At 43.2% G+C, this 15,961-nt stretch overlaps 1 protein-coding gene across 50 annotated transcripts in view; it reads right to left on the reverse strand.

The window, feature by feature from the left end:
- The window catches only part of RBFOX1 (RNA binding fox-1 homolog 1), a 1,973,933-nt gene that overhangs the window by 124,961 nt on the left and 1,833,011 nt on the right, over nt 1–15,961 (reverse strand). For 49 of the 50 annotated variants that reach the window (XM_070231066.1, XM_070231091.1, XM_070231079.1 and 46 more), the window contains one exon: nt 3,724–3,867. In XM_070231066.1, coding sequence (XP_070087167.1) covers nt 3,724–3,867 — 144 coding nt within the window. The remainder of the gene's footprint in view (nt 1–3,723; nt 3,868–15,961) is intronic. The other variant, XM_070231061.1, reaches the window with a different exon arrangement.

The following is a 15,961-nucleotide window of genomic DNA, read 5'->3' on the forward strand; positions in this document are numbered from 1 at the left end:
TTTAGACATTCTCAGATCAAATAATATTTCTCTGAAAAACTGTAAAAGATGTGCAATGGATACAGCATAAAACATGAAAGTAAAGGTTAGTTCAAAGAGTGCACAGAAGGCTAAGAAAAGCCTTCGTCTCAGTTTTCTTAGGGTTGGCTTCAGGTTTGGAATGCAGAAATAGGAGGCACCATGCCATGTCTGGAAAAAATGGCTTCATTACCCGTAACATTGCGGTAGAAGGAACTTTGGTATTAACACTGAAAGGGCAGGCATCTCTATTTTATTATTCTATTCAGTTACTAAAAAGGAGACCATCAAAGCTTTGTCTGCATGTTCTGAAAGTCATGAGATCTATTTTTGGTGACAATAAAAAGAGACAAATATTCGCGCCAGGGGGTCTGTATTTTGATAACGAAAGCAAGGTGGTGACATCTACAAAGGTATTGTGCAAATATGAAACCTGTACTAATTGAACAGCTATTTCTGAAAACTATTCTATGATGGAATGTGCTGTAACAATGGTCTGGATATATTATAATCACCTCTCTCACCTAAAGCCTAGATATGCTTAAATTTTAAATATTAGGTTAAATTAAGCATTCTATTTCAGAGCAAGTCATTGTAATTAATTTGGTGGAAATCCATACATTCTTTTTATGGGATCATCAAGAATTCAGACAAGCAAGTGGATGCACATACAAGATCCCTGACATGACCAAGGCTCGAGAAGAAAGTAGCTGGGGCCAAGACCAACATTCTTTCTGGAGAAATGTCCGGAACCAAAGCCCTAATAATATAATAGACCCATTCACTCACACCCCAACTGGTGTTTTAAAAAGACTCCGGCTTCTCCTTTAGACTTTGTGGCCACATACGTTCTTGACCAAGGAATGTTCTGTCTTAATAGAAAAAAAATCTACCAAGTGCTAGAAGATTTAATGCCAAACACTGAAACAAATGCTCCCAAAAGAGGAGGAAGTAAAGAATACGAAGTGCTTGGTGGAAGAAAGGTAAGTGGGGTCCCCATGAAGAGGCAGTGAAGCCACAAATTAAAAATAAATTGTGAAGCATCTGTGGTAACCACTAGCCCTCCACAGGTTGCACACTTCATGACTGAATTATTCATGGTTACAGAAGTTGCTATGAATACTGCCAGGTTGTAGGCTGTTTGAGAAAGGAGGTTGCTTTTTTGTCTTGTTTCATTTTTAGTTTGCAATCCCTGGGGCCATATTTAACCGAAGAGACAAAGGAGAAAAGCACACAGATTTTTGTGAGGGTTTTTCTCTGTAATGCGTAATCGCCCTCATTGTAGGCTCTGCCAAAATGAAGGAACAAAGGCAAAAGATAGCACCAAAAGGAGAGAAGACCTCTCAAGGCCAAATGACTTGGAATATGCCTGATGGGGATTAAAATGTAATTTCTTAGAGTAACTAGGACCTGAAAGAGGAAATCACACTTAATTCTCTCAACTGGAGTGTGGGGATCCCATCAGAATGTTTACAAATGCCTTTCAATGGGATCCATGCCACTAAATGGACCTATAACCAGAATGGGTTTGCCACCACCAATATTTGGCTAGGAAGAATAGATTTCTTTTCAGTGGTAAAATTCCATTTCTTCAGAATGGTGGTTGTAAACCAAGGAGGGCTCAGAGTTATGACAGGGTCCAGGAATCCCATGTGTGCCTGACAATTTTTTATGGGCGAAACCCACGGAAAAACCTGGCATACTTTTTTAAATGAACACAGATGTTGTTTGAGATAAACAAAGTTAATTTCAGTATTCCTGAATGTATGCTGTTTTCTTAATTGATAGATACCAAGCGTATCTATCATCTTGTCAAATTGACGTCTTCTCAGTCGCCTGAAGATTTTGACTTTTACAAAAAGTGGCTCTGAAACCAGGAGATTTTGATCAAGTTTTGACAACTAGCACTGTGATCCATCTTTTGGCAAGACTTTGCCCTGAGCCACCTGCCCTACTCCTATAAGAATAGAGAGGCTCAGATAGTCATGCGAGCATGAATCCCTTCTTTGAGAGTTCCAGCTGTGGGTATTTTGATTACCTCTCTGCCTTAGCAGTGTAGCCCTCTGGTAAATTTCAGGATAACCAAGAAGACTAGATTGGGAAGGGGACCCTCATCGGTGGGAATTGGGGTGTGCTGTAATGAGCGACACCGCAAAAGAGCACCAGGACAGTCATTAAGAGGGCCAAATTCAAAGCCAGCATCCCAGTGACACTTGATGAGTAAAGATAGACTGAAGAGCAAGACATCTTCTTAACCTGATGTGGCAAAGGAATCTAATCCCTCTGGCTGCCCATCATTCAAACCTGGTCTCACTGCTTCACACACACTTAACCTCGACTTTCACTTTGAACGCTCTGCACTTTTCAAAGTCATCTTTGACCTGAAAGTGCCCGAGGGTATGTCTGCTCTGCAAGAGTAAGAGAGCTCAACTCAAGGTTATTACCAAATGAGAGAGATAAAAGTGCAGAAGCTGACCTTTTCCTCTGAAATGTCAGGATTCAAGTCTGGGTATCTTAAGTATTAGGACGCTTGTTCTGCTTTTGTGTCAGATGCATACTTGATAAACATCATGCATGTTAAAGAAATAAAAGGGGCAAACTAACCCCACCATCACAGAGGGAGGAACTAGAGCTCTCCTTTACACGTGAGGGATGCGACCACGTTCCCCAGAACTGGGCATTAAAGTTGGGGCTCTCCTTGTTCGTTTTGTAATATTTGCATCCATCCACAAACTCTTAGAAGTCTCTAAGCAACCAACCTTTACTCTAAGTCAAATGTTAAGGATGTAGTTCTTTTCCCTGAATCCACAGATACTTCTCATCAATGCTGGGATGTCATGGACAAATAGACCGCATTTGCAAAAATGAGTGATATCCAAGCTCTGTGACAGCTTTGTCCTTTGGTGGACCTGAGCTCAAAGAAATGGCCAACTCATCCCTTCCCAAGGTGGAGAGTGCAGATATCATCCAGAAAAAGAATCAGGGTCATGATGTCCCACGAGGAAGCAACTCTGTCGTTTATTTTCTCTGGGTTGGCCATGGCTTCTGGCTCACTCTGCATTTTGCTATGGTGCCTGGGCAAGGCTGTCATTTGTGGCATATAACGTCACCATAAGAACCGCTGAACCTCATCACTGATTCTGGGAGAACGTATGCTGCAGGATGCAAGCCAGACCTAGAAATCTCTAGTTTTTTGGTTTTCCTTTTTTAATGAAGCTTTATGCAGAATGAATTATTCTCTACAGCTGCACCTGAAATCTGAATGCACAGTGCCCGGGAAAGAGTAAGGTATGCAGGAATATGTCATAATAATTTGGCAACTACAATAAAGAGAAGAACCAAGATGACTCATCATGTTTATTTTAGCCAGGACGTTGGGTCCCGGGCCACTCGATTTGGGGTCATCAGTGGGCTTGTTTGAACCGTGTGTGATCTGGGAGTTCATTTTCCATTCCACACTCAAGTTACTAATTAGAAGAAGACGATTTGGCAAAGTGGAAACATGGTGAATATATGCAAAGAAATTTATACTAAAGTCATAAAGAGATCCTGGCCACAATATACCCACAGATTAGGATCTAAAATGCCTTTCTTTTTCTATGTAAATATCTCACCTTCATATTATAAGTACCAAGAAGTCACATGAGGAGGGAAGGACTCTGGGACCCCAGAGCGGGCACAGCAGAGGAGAAAGGCAGTACTTACGCCAAACATTTGTCGGAGGTCCGGATCCCGGAACCTGAAGGGGATGTTGGAGACATGCAGCCTCTTGGGCTGGGACTTGTTTTCCGTGTTTTCCGAAGGTTGTGTCTGGGGCTGGCCATCCGTCGGCGCTGCGTCATCTGTCTGCTAAAAGAAAAGAGCAAAGCAGAGAGGCTCTGAGTGGACCCAAGAGCTCTTTTCCAAAGTGCTTTAGCTTCCCTTACACGGTAGGAAAATGCCAGAACAAAGGAATAAAGACAGAGAAGGAACTGCTGAGTCATTCATTCATTCCGGAAGTATTTCTCGGGGGCCGGCCTATGGAGTGGTTAAGTTTGCGCCCTCTGCTTCCATGGCCCAGGGTCCGGTGGTTCGGTTCCTGGGCACGGATGTAGTACCGATCATCAAGCCATGCGGAGGCGGCATCCCACACAGAGGAACTAGAAGTACATACATCTAGGATATACAACTATGTACTGGGGGGCTTTGGGGATTAAAAAAAAAAAGAGGAAAATTGGCGATAGATGTTAACTCAGGGCCAATAATCTTAAAGAAAAAAAGACAATAACTTGACCAAAGAAAAAGTATTTATTGAATATCCCCTGAATGTCCATCATGGATCTAGGATACAGCAGTGAGCAAAGCAGTCAAAGATTCCTTCTCTCGTGGAGCATAATTCTTACCGGGGAAAGACAGACAATAAACTCGTTAACAAATAAACATAGAGCTGGCAGAAGGAGATAAGTATATGAAGAAAATCAAGCGAGAAAAGGGGCTAGTTGGTGCTGAGAGCGTGGGTAGTTCTAACAGGTAATCAGGTAATCAGAGAAAACCTGCTTGAGAAGGAATACAGCTCATTAAAGAGAGGGGTAGGTGTATTCCCTAAGTGAGGCTGTTCAAAATCTTTAGATTTGCCTACGTAAGTGCCGAGACTGTGCAGATAAAATATTAGTAAATACAGTAAAACATTTGAAAAGGCTGTTTGGTATTCTGCAGTCCAAGTAACCATCTGATTGACTTAATTTCTTTTATGGTTTGAACTTTCATTTCTTGATTGTATGTCTAGACCTGTGCTGTCCATTACAACTGACCCCATGTGGCTATGTAAAAATGTAAATGAATTAAAATTAAATCAAAGGTAAAATTCAGTTCTTCGTTTGCATCAGCCATGTTTCAAGTGCTCAATAGCCACGGGTGGCTGGTGGCTTCCATGTTGGACAATGAAGATACAGAATATCTCCATCACTGCGGAAAATTCTATGGGGCTACGTTGGTGTAGACAATGATACATTATTAGCATAACTCATTACTCTGCCTCCCACTGCCCCCCGAAATAAAAGCCTGGATAACATGATATTACATTGACACCCACATATACGCAGAAATTAGGAGAAAGTTGCAGTAACATTTGGTATCATTATAGCCATTCTCATGCTTTCAGTTCTAGGATTTTACTCTTCAGAAACACGTCTAGATACTTTCTCTGCAATTAGCACGTCCTGCCTCTAGGTGGCAGTAGATGCCACTCACATCAGATAACCTGCTTCTCTGAAACCATGATGACAAACCTATGAGGAAGCCCATCAAATTTATGAGCAAGGAATTGTCCTCAGCTACATATAAGGAATTTAGAAGCATAGAATTGAGACAAATCTATCAATGCAGGCAGACAGGTACAAAATAATAACAACATAAAGAAGGAGATGATCTTACAAAGAGAAATAGATATAAAAGCCAAAATAACATAGGTATCATTAGCGACTTTGTTGTCAATCATTGTACTTCTTGGCAGATTCCATTTGTATTCTCCTTCCTAAGACACCTTGAATTGCATTTTGAAGTCAAGACTTCCCAGTGGCTGGTGCACTACTCTTCCAAGCTGGTTTAGGATCAAAAGTCTTACTTCTTCAACTTCCTAGCGAAATGTGACAATAAAAACAATGTACTGGGTCATTATGTCTATGCTGTTGGAGTGGATGGGAAGGAGGATGACGGTAGATTTCCAACCTGGAAAATGAGCAATAATAAGAGTGCCTATCTTACAGGGCTCTGTGAAGATTGAACGCAATAATATAAGCCACCTTGGCAGAGGTCTTGGCATGTGGTACACAGTCAATAAATGGAAGGTGATGAGTTTTTTAAAGTGATGGTGATTTTAAAAATGTCAAAAGAGAGATATAAAAAGCCGGTCTCAGGAAACATAAAGGAAAGGTTCTCATTTGCTTATTGAACGCATCTTTACTGAGCAACTGCCATATACCGGACACGGAAGTCAGCCCTCCAAATCATGCGCAGGTCCCAGTTTAGCGGAAGAGAAAGAGGTAGAAAAAGACAATTGAAATACAGACTGTTAAGTGCTGGGATGAGTGTGGATCACAAAGGGCTGAGTAAACTTAAATGGGGGACATATCATACAGCTGGAGGCTTGTCGGTTCTGGAGGCTAAATTTCAAGTGGGAGATGTCTGAGAGAAGAGGTGAAGGGGGCTGATGCTGCCCCAGCAGAGGGAAGACCATGTGCAAAGATGCATAGAGGAGAAGCAATGTTCTGGACTCAGGGGAGTATAGTGGACCTTAGGGTCAGTGGTCGGAGGGGGCATGCATGAAGGAAGGGAGGGAGAGCACATTGCAGAGATAGGCAGCGGGTTGGATCATGAAAGGCACTGAGTGCAGGGCAAGAATATAAATTTCATCCTAAAAGCTATGAGGAGCCACTTAAGGATCATAGCAGGGGTATGACACGACCAGCATATGACACAGAGGCTGAGCCATCATAGACAAATGATGGATGTCTGTTTAATGCCTGGCTGACTTGCTGACCACATGAATGAATGAATGAATGAATGAATTGTGAGTATGAATAAACCAAAGAATGAAGGCATGAACCATCAGTTTTGCCACCTTCTGGTGATAATCCAAGAACAATATTATAACCCTGAGACCCAAATAGAGCAGGGACCATGTTTTCTCTGCTGGTGATATGAAGTTTGGTTACATGTCCATGAGATGAGAATGACCTTGAATTGCGGGATTGTCGCCTTTTAGAGGGGTCAGTGGTCTTGGAGCTCTATCACAAGACTAAGTTTGCAGAAGCAGCAGCTGAGACCCCAAGCTGCCAGTGGGTTTCTCCCCTCCTGTTAGAAGTTGCTGTTCACATGCAAATTAAAATGAGCTCCTTCTCATCCCAAGAAGGAAACTTACATTTGGATTTGTGCATAACTGCTGGATGTTTCAGCTTAATACACCTAATTAGGAATTACAGAGATTATGATTAAACATATTAAATGATTAATAGCATTATGCCGCTCATGTGAAAATTAAAATTAATCATCTTTAGTCAAACGGGACTTTGGAGAAATCTTTGCGTTGTTTCCTTTGATAAAAACATACAACGCTCAATTAATCGTTTTGCAGCATGCGCATATATACAAATGCCCATAAATTGTTGTGTCAGAATACCTGTGAGTTAAAAGTAATTTTTAAAGGTAATACGTAAAATAAAAAATAAGCCAGAAATGTTTCAGACTCTGTGTGTGAATGGAAAGGAAGGGGAAGGTGAGAAATGACAAGATCGAGAGGTTGAGAAAGAAGAATTGTTCAGACTAGGCATACGTGTGATGTAACACAACGATGAGACTTTGGTGAGGACCAAATGCAATAGGAGAGGAACAAAACAGCTGCTACGCAGCCTCAAGTACATAAGGAATTAGACCTCTGGGAGTCATCCATACTGACTCTTATATTGAGTATCTTGGGGCGTGAGTTTTCTTTTCCCCCTTTTCTGGGAACTTTCAGGGAAAACATATTCAGAACAAGCCTGCATTTTATGTCCCTGTATCTGTTTCCTAAAAAATCACTACAAACATAGTGGTTTAAAGCAACAGAAATTTATTCCCTTACAGTTGTGGGAGCCAGAAATCTACAGTGAAGGTGCCTTCAAGGTCATGTTCCCCCCCAAGCCTCAAGGGGAGAATCCTTCCTTGCCTCTTCCTACTTCTGGTGGCCCCTGGCTTGTGGCTGCATCACCCCAACCTCTCTCTCTGTCTTCATATGGTCTTCTTCCCTCTGTGTGTTTGAGACCCAAATCTCCCTCAGTGTTTTTCTTCTCATAAGGACGTTAGTCAGTGGATGTAGAGCCCACCACAAATTCAGGATGATCTTGCCTTGAGATCTTTAACTTAATTACATCTGCAAAGACCCTTTTTTAGAAATAAGGTCACATGCACGGGTTTACGACAGTCAGGACATGGACATATTTTTTGGAGGCCACCATTCAACCCACTGCAATCCCCTTACTAAACCAACGCACCAGAAGTGCATGTGGAATGAGGAGCTGCCATCAAGGAGTGGATGCATTGTCTACTACTGCAGGAGGCATGAGGCTCTCCAAAGCACTGGCCTCCAATCAGGTCCAGAAGAAAGAAGAATGTCCTTTCTAGGGCTGCCCCGGGCCCCCATCTGTCACACGCTGGTCACTTTAATAAGTTCCCAAAATAGAGAGGAGACTTGAGTCTTTCCTTTGCCAGCCCAGGCTTGCAGACCGCCTTTCTGGACCTGCCCCTGGATGCGATGCCACCTTTTGGCTGGACAGAGAAGCACTCCACCAGCCTGAAAGGCTGCCAACACTCTAAGGAAAGGACCTGTCTGTAGGTTCTCACACAGACGGAAACACAGTCACAGCATCCCTGAGAAGCTCGTTGATGCTTATAGCAAAGGCACAGAGTGAAATTTCTAAGGACAAAAATAAAGTAATGTGAAAAGCTAAGGAACTTGCTAATGGGACTAAACAACCCAAATGAGCATTCCCGAAAAGCAGTGACTCCCTGGTCTGCTGTGACATTCCCCATGGCTGGTGCATTCCAGGTTTAGTGGGAATTAATCGCTGAAAGAAGGAGTCACGATTTACCCGTGTCTGATTTTTGAAAGTCATTTTGGCCCTAAAGTGGGATTCAGTTGAATTGGAAATGCACCCCATAACCGTTTGGGAGATCAGAAAGGCAGAGATGGGGCTTTTGCCCAGACATCATTCACCAGAGAAGTCTTCACTGGCCCCACTATCTAAAACAGCTGCCTCAGCATCTCTTCTCTCTTTGCCCATTGATTTTTTCATAGCACATGTGGCTTCCTACCTATATATTACATGCTTCTCTTAATTTATATAGTGTCTATCTTCTGCACCAGGAATAAAGTCCATGAAACGAGAGACTGTGAAACTTGCATTCCCTGTTTCATTCTTGCTGCATGGAGGAGAGTTCCTCACCCACAGGACGGTTGATCTTTGGGGCTGGTTGATCCTTTGCTGTGGGCCTGTCCTGTGCACTGTAGGAGGTTTGGCAGCATCCCTGGCTTCACCCACTAGATGCCAGTGGCCTATCCCTGAGTTGGGACAACTAAAAATATCTTCTGAGGTTCAAACATCTCCTGGGGGGCAAAAGTGCACCAATGGAAACCACTGACCTAGAGCTTATGGTGAGTTCTCAGTAAATATCTGTAGCATAAATGACTCAGCCTGGCTTTGCTGTAAGTGAGCTGCATGAATGTTAACTTCAACCTTCTGGGTCCTCATTTGCATATCCCTAACGAAATAAGTATATATGGGTCCTGGACCCTTTAGAGTTGGGTAATGGCATCAAAGTCTTGTGACAGTTAAGTCCCAAGCATAAACAGAGGGCATTATAGTTATCATTATTATTAACAGTATCCATAACCATCAGATTTTGCTTTTTTATTTCTTAGGCCCGTGGATGCAGATGACTCTGAGATGCAGCTTCCCAACCACGCAGGAAAGGTTGCAGGACCCTACACGGATGGAAAGTCATTAACCTCAAGAGGTGGGTTTCCAGGCAGCACTTGGCAGAGGTTCCCAAATACGCTCGTTAGGACGGCAAACCCAGCCTCTGCTCCGGCCCAGTTCGAAGGCCCTATTAGGAGGCGGGATGTGTGCTTGCAGAATTTTTCCTAATAAACAAACTCCCCAGATATCGGCACAGGTTATAAATGTTAAGAAAACACCACCAGCGCTTTAATCTCCTGAAGATCACTTAGCGCTTCCGCAACGACCTTAATAAAGAACCATGGGGCTCCCTCTGCTATAATCGTTCTTAATTCAATGAATGGCTCTGAGCAACCCAGGGCTAATCCTGGTGAAATTGGATTTTGATATCGACCAATCCAGGGATGAGTGTTGGAGAGAATACGCATAGTTGTGTAGAGGTACATGCCTTTGGGATTCTGGCCCCGCCCCACGAGTTCCTCTCTCTGAGCCTACGTAGAAACTGCTGAGTCCATCTTTTGGGGACAACCAGGTATCCAGGAGCAGAAGCACAGGTAGAGGATGGCTGCAGTTGGATATCTCTGAGCTAAACTCCTGTGCCATCACTTACGGGCCCAGCTCCTTAAACCCTTCCAAACCTCAGTTTCCTCAGCTGCCAGCGAGGATAAAAGATTTCCATCGCAAAGTTTCCGTGGTTCCAGGGTGCTAGAGGCGAGGTAGGTGAGCGTCAGAAGGATGGATGAGTTAAATGTGGTGAAGCTGGCGGCAGAAATCGGAACTCAGAGAGAAATTAGAGACCCGGAAGCACAGGGTTGATGTGTGTGGAAGGTAAGGGGGCAACGATGAGCAATAAAACAAGAACTGAACCAAATTCTATGAAGGGGAGCAAGTTGTGCCACCTAGAAATATGCCTCTTTGGCATAAGGATTATTTTGAGCTGATTATTTCTGAGAAACAGTAGACACCAGAGAACCTCTGACAACAGAGTAGAGTTACCCCTTTGTAAGAGGCATCTCCATTTGTAAGGGAAATCTCCATTTCTAAGGGTGTCTCCCTCTCTGTACCAGGAAGGGAAGGATCACTCTAAATCTCTAGAAGCTCTCATCAATGGAGAAGCCCTGACTTAATCTGCATAACAACCTTACCCTTGTTTATTGGGCTTTTCCTGGTCACCTCCCATAACTGGTCCCCACCTCCCAACATCTTCTGTTGTCTTTAGCTGGAGATGGTGTTTAAGGTGGTGCCTTGGGACATTTCAGAGAGTTACTCAGTTTTCCTGGGTCTCTCCCATGTGTGCAGGAGGTATGCATGTTAGTGAACTTCTGTGTGTTTTTCTCTTGTTATAGGGGGTTCTCAACCAAGAACCCAAAGGGGCAGAGGGAAAATTATTTTCCTCCCCTACATGATAGAGATTAAAAATGCAAGTACTCACAACACAGCACTAGATACCATTCAAGGATGGTGATCAAGTGCTTTATATGCAGTAAAATGAAACAGAAGCCACATGAGTAATTTGAAAATTTCTAGAAGCCACATTTCAACAAAGTAAAAAGAAACATGGACTTCATCTTAAGAATATATTTATTTTAACCCAACTTATCAAAAATATTATTTCAATATGTCATCAATGTAAATGCTATTTTACATGTTTTTTGTACTACGTCTTTGAAATCTTGTGTATAATTTGTACTTACAGCTCATCATCTCAATATAAACACTAAATTTTCATTGGAAATACTTGAATCTGTTTTTAGGCTTTGAAAAATTGACAGTTGGATACCCAAGATTTTCAAAACATACCTCAAATTTTCTAATAATTAAATCAAGTATCAGTGTTTAAATTAAAAATTTTTTTAGGTATGCTCTTTTTTTTTTTTTTTTGGTTAGGAAGATTAGCCCCGAGCTAACAACTGTTGCCAATCTTCCTCTTTCTTTTTCCTTCTCCTCAAAGCCTCAGTACATAGCTGTATATTCTAGTTGTAGGTCCCTCCAGTTCTTCTACGTGGAATGCTGCCCCAGCATGACCTGATACGAGGTGTGTAGGTCAGTGCCCAGGATCTGAACCGTTGAACCCTGGGCCACTGAAGCAGAGCCCATGAACCAAACCACTCAGTCACGGGGCCAGCCCCTAAATTAAAATTAAGGTTGAATAAAATTAAAAATTCAGTTCCTCAGCCATGCCATTTCAGGGGCTCAACAGATACCTGTGGCAGGCAGAATAATGGCCCCTTAAAAGCATTGCGGTCCTAAACCCTGTAGCCCGTGAATACGTTACTCTACATGGCAAAGGGGACCCAAGGTAGCAGACGGAATTAAGGTTGCTAATCAGCTGACCTTAAAACAGGGAGATGATGCTGGATTATCTAGTGGGCCCAATGTCATCACAGTGGTCCTTAAAAGTGGAAGAGGGAGTCAGAAGAACAGCCAGTGTCAGAGCGAGGTGACGTCAGAAGGACTCAACCCACCATTGCTGGCTCCGAAGTTGGCAGAGGCAGACCATGAGGCAAAGAATGAGGGCGACCTCTAGGAGTCAGAAAAGGCAAAAAGGGATCCTATCCAGAGCCTACGGAAAGAAATATAATCCTGAAGACACCTTGGCCTGGTGAGACCCACGCCAGACTCTTGACATCCAGAACTACAAGATGACACATTTGTGATGTTTAAGTCGCTAGCTTTGTGGCAATTTGTGATGGCAACAACAGAAAGCTAATGCATTCCCCGATTAGATAGCATAGGTGCAGAATGTTTCCATCATTGCAGAAAGTTCTATCGGAAAACACTGCTTTAGAACAATGGTGTCTTGGGGTGATGCGAGTGGAGAATGGATTCAGAAGGAAAGAGGGCAGGGAAAGAGAAAGAAAGAGAGACAGAAAGAGCCTTCCCTTGGCCAATGATGACAGCGTGCTTCGAAATGAGGAATACGATTATCCGGGAGTCAATTCTCTGTGCTTTGGCTTTAAATGAAAATATTTTTAAAACATGAGATAAATTTGAGATAATAAGAGCTTCCTTGCATGGCATTGTAAGAATTAAAGGTAATGTATACCACTTGTATACAGGACTGGGCTTCTCACGCAATCGGCTCTCCAGCGGCAGCTGCAACATATGTTGCTACCATCTTTAGCATGAATTATTATTGCCATTAGAAGTATTTCTCTTTACCTTGTAGACAAAGGTTTCTTAACCTATTTCTGTGTACACGGACACACTGAAGGTTTTTTGAAAGCTGTGGACCCGCACCCTGGGGGAAAACCATTCACGCACCTGAATTTTGCATACAATTTCAGGAAGTTCACAAACTCCTTGGAAGATACAGAGATACCCATGCCTCCCAGGATAAGAAGCACTGCCGTAGGGGGAATTTGCTTCTCCCCTATCCTGAGTTAAGACTTTGGATGCTGAATATTACTATCCACTGGTAACTTCTGAGCAAAGTGTAGAACTGGCTAAAGGATCTGGGGTAGAGGATTGAAAATAAAACTGTGCTGGCTCCTGGGTGGTTTACATAACTTATCCCACTGAATCACCATGACAATTTAGAAAACTGAGGCTCAGAGAGGTTAAGTGATCTGTCCAAAGTCACACAGCTAGGAGAAGGCAAAGCTAGGATTGACCCTAGGATATCTAACTCCCATATCCTGGACTCTTTTCAGCCTTCAATGGCCTCTCAAGGTCAAGGGGAAAATCTAAAGACAGCTCAGCCCTAATGGACAATTGTACAACACTTGCACAGAGGAGTAAAGATTCACCAAGTTCTACCTTCCTGGGCCCTAGGTCTGGACTGGAACCACATGGATGAGCTCGGTAAACTGAGCAACCAACCAACCAACCAAAATCAAACCAAACCATGCTGCTTCAGGTTCTCCTTTGAGCTCCTAGGGCCCTGTGTTCCCCTCTGAATTATTATTAACCAGAGATTCTTATAATCAGTTTACTTACCCCTCTGTCCTACTAACATACAAACATCCCAAAGACAAACACTATTCTGAATGCATTTTGAAGTCCTTTACCACGGCACACAGTAGGCGCTCAGCAAACCTTTATTGCATCATTCCATGAAACCTCTCTGGGTCCAGCTCCTCTCTCCATGAGCATCCTCAATTCTGCCATGAAGGTGTCGAACCCCAACAGCCAAGACAGGATGCTAATGCAGCACGATTTCCCCCTCAAGTCAGCCTACCGAATATTCAGTATCTTCCCTCTCCTCCATCCTCCCGCCCCTCCACCCACGAAGCTCTTAACGGTGATAAATAAAATGTGTACTTTTGAATAGCCAGCTGCTTCTCCCTCCTCCACCAATCAAGTTATTTCTCCGAGAGGAAAGCTTGTGAGTGTCTTCGAGGCATTATTTGATTAAGTTGACAATATTATGTGAGGGATGGTTGAGTACCCACTGCGATGTACTTTGGACCAAATTGATTTGTGTAACGAACACTGGCTCTGTCTCTTCTTGCAGCCTGAATAGCGGTCTTGATTTAGCCAGTCATGCCGGGCGCCAAGTGAATTTACAGGGTCCACAGTCCCTCTCTCTCAATCTGGAAAGAATAGCTGAAGCAGAGCACGGACTGGCATAATTCAATACATTGTACTAGAAGCTCAGAAAATAATATCACAGAGCACGGCAATATACCTATTTGATTTGATTTGTAAACCTGATAAAAAAGCAATCGAGAAAAGTTCAGGGGGAAAATATATACGTTCTAAGCAAAAATGTAACTATATTGAATGTGTACAAAGTACCAAAGAAAGGAGGGGTGGCAGAAAATCATGCATACTAAATCAAACCCATTCCCTGAGTTAGACAATATTGCACATTCTCCATTTAAAGCGAAGCAAGATTGTGCAAAGTTATTTTCCATTAAAAATGATAATAATGGTAAGCCCAGGGAAGGTGAATTAAAACCCACATTCTCGGGTTTTCTCGCAATCCTACTTCAAAACGGGGTTCGTGCGGAATCGCTTAGCTTCCTGCTTTTTCATTCTAGCTCTGTAGGCAAACAAATAAGTTAATCACACAGCTTTGGATGTAGTTAATGCCTCCTTCCTAGCTCTTCAGGCCTGATGCCACAGCCAGGTGACACAGATTTAAGAAATACACCGCATTTCCCTCAACTTGAATAAATTCGATGCTCTGCGGAGATGGTGAAACTCCTCAGACAGGAGAATGGGGGAGGACAGAGAATGGCCGACTCTGAATTCTTTCGCTGTATTTCAGTCTTTGAAAATATGGGATGAGCACGCATGGGGCCAAGTGTGGAACACATCAGTCAAGGAGATGGGCTGCCAAGGTGTCTGTATTAGTCAGCTCTGGCTGCAATAACAAAATACTACAGACTGGGTGGCTTCAACCACACACATTTATTTCTCACTGTTCCAGAGGCTGGGACCTCCAAGATCAAGGTGGTGGCAGATTCACTTCCTGATATGAGCTCTCTTCCTGACTTGCCACTTTCTTACTGCATGATGGAGAGAGGACAAGCTCTCTCAGTTCCTCTTCTTACAAGGACACCAATCCCATCGTGAGGACCCCACCCTCATGACCTCATCTAACCACAGTTACTTCTCAACATCCTCACCTCCAAACGCCATCACGTTGGAGTTAGAACTTTAACATAAGAATTTTGGGGATGGGGCCGGCCCGGTGGCGCGGCAGTTAAGTGAGCACGTCCGATTCAGCGGCCAGGGGTTCGCTGGTTTGGATCCAGGGTGCGGACATGGCACCGTTTGGCATGCCATGCTGTGGTAGGCGTCCCACATATAAAGTAGAGGAAGATGGGCACAGATGTTAGCTCAGGGCCAGTCTTCCTAAGCAAAAAGAGGAGGATTGGCAGTAGTTAGCTCAGGGCTAATCTTCCTCAAAAATAAAAAGAACTTTGTGGGGACACAAACATTCAGTCCACAGCAGTGTCATTGAAGCAGAGCCCGAGAATAAGGAAAGGTGTTTGTCCTGGAGAGGGGCAGGGCTTTCCCTGGACTTGAAACCAGATGTTCTCTTATCCAACCATTCAAAATATATTTATTGAGCACCTACTCTCTATGGGTCCCTAGCGACACAGCCGGCATGACTGGGGGTTGTTGATCGGGGTTATTTTGCTTATCAGAAGGCAGAGTAATGAGACTATAGAAAGCGCCCTTTCTTTACTTCTCCACGTTTTGACTTTTAGTTCCAGGAATAAGGAGTTGAAAATAACTCATACTCCTCATAAGAACAGTAACAGTAAACATTTATAGACTCTGGAACCAGACTATCTGGGTTCGAATTCCAATTCTACCACTTCCTAGCTGTGTGACCTTGAGCAAGTTACTTAACCTCTCTGGGCCTCATCTCCCTCATCTCAAAAACTCGAATATTACTAGCACCTACCTCCAATGAGTCAATACACATAAGTGCCCTTCTTGGCCCATAATTATTATGATCATCAACATCCAGAACAGTGCCTGACACCCAGTAGTCATTTAATAAACATTGGTTG

This window comes from Equus caballus, chromosome 13 (genome assembly GCF_041296265.1).
Source record: "Equus caballus isolate H_3958 breed thoroughbred chromosome 13, TB-T2T, whole genome shotgun sequence".
Classification (NCBI taxonomy): domain Eukaryota; kingdom Metazoa; phylum Chordata; class Mammalia; order Perissodactyla; family Equidae; genus Equus; species Equus caballus.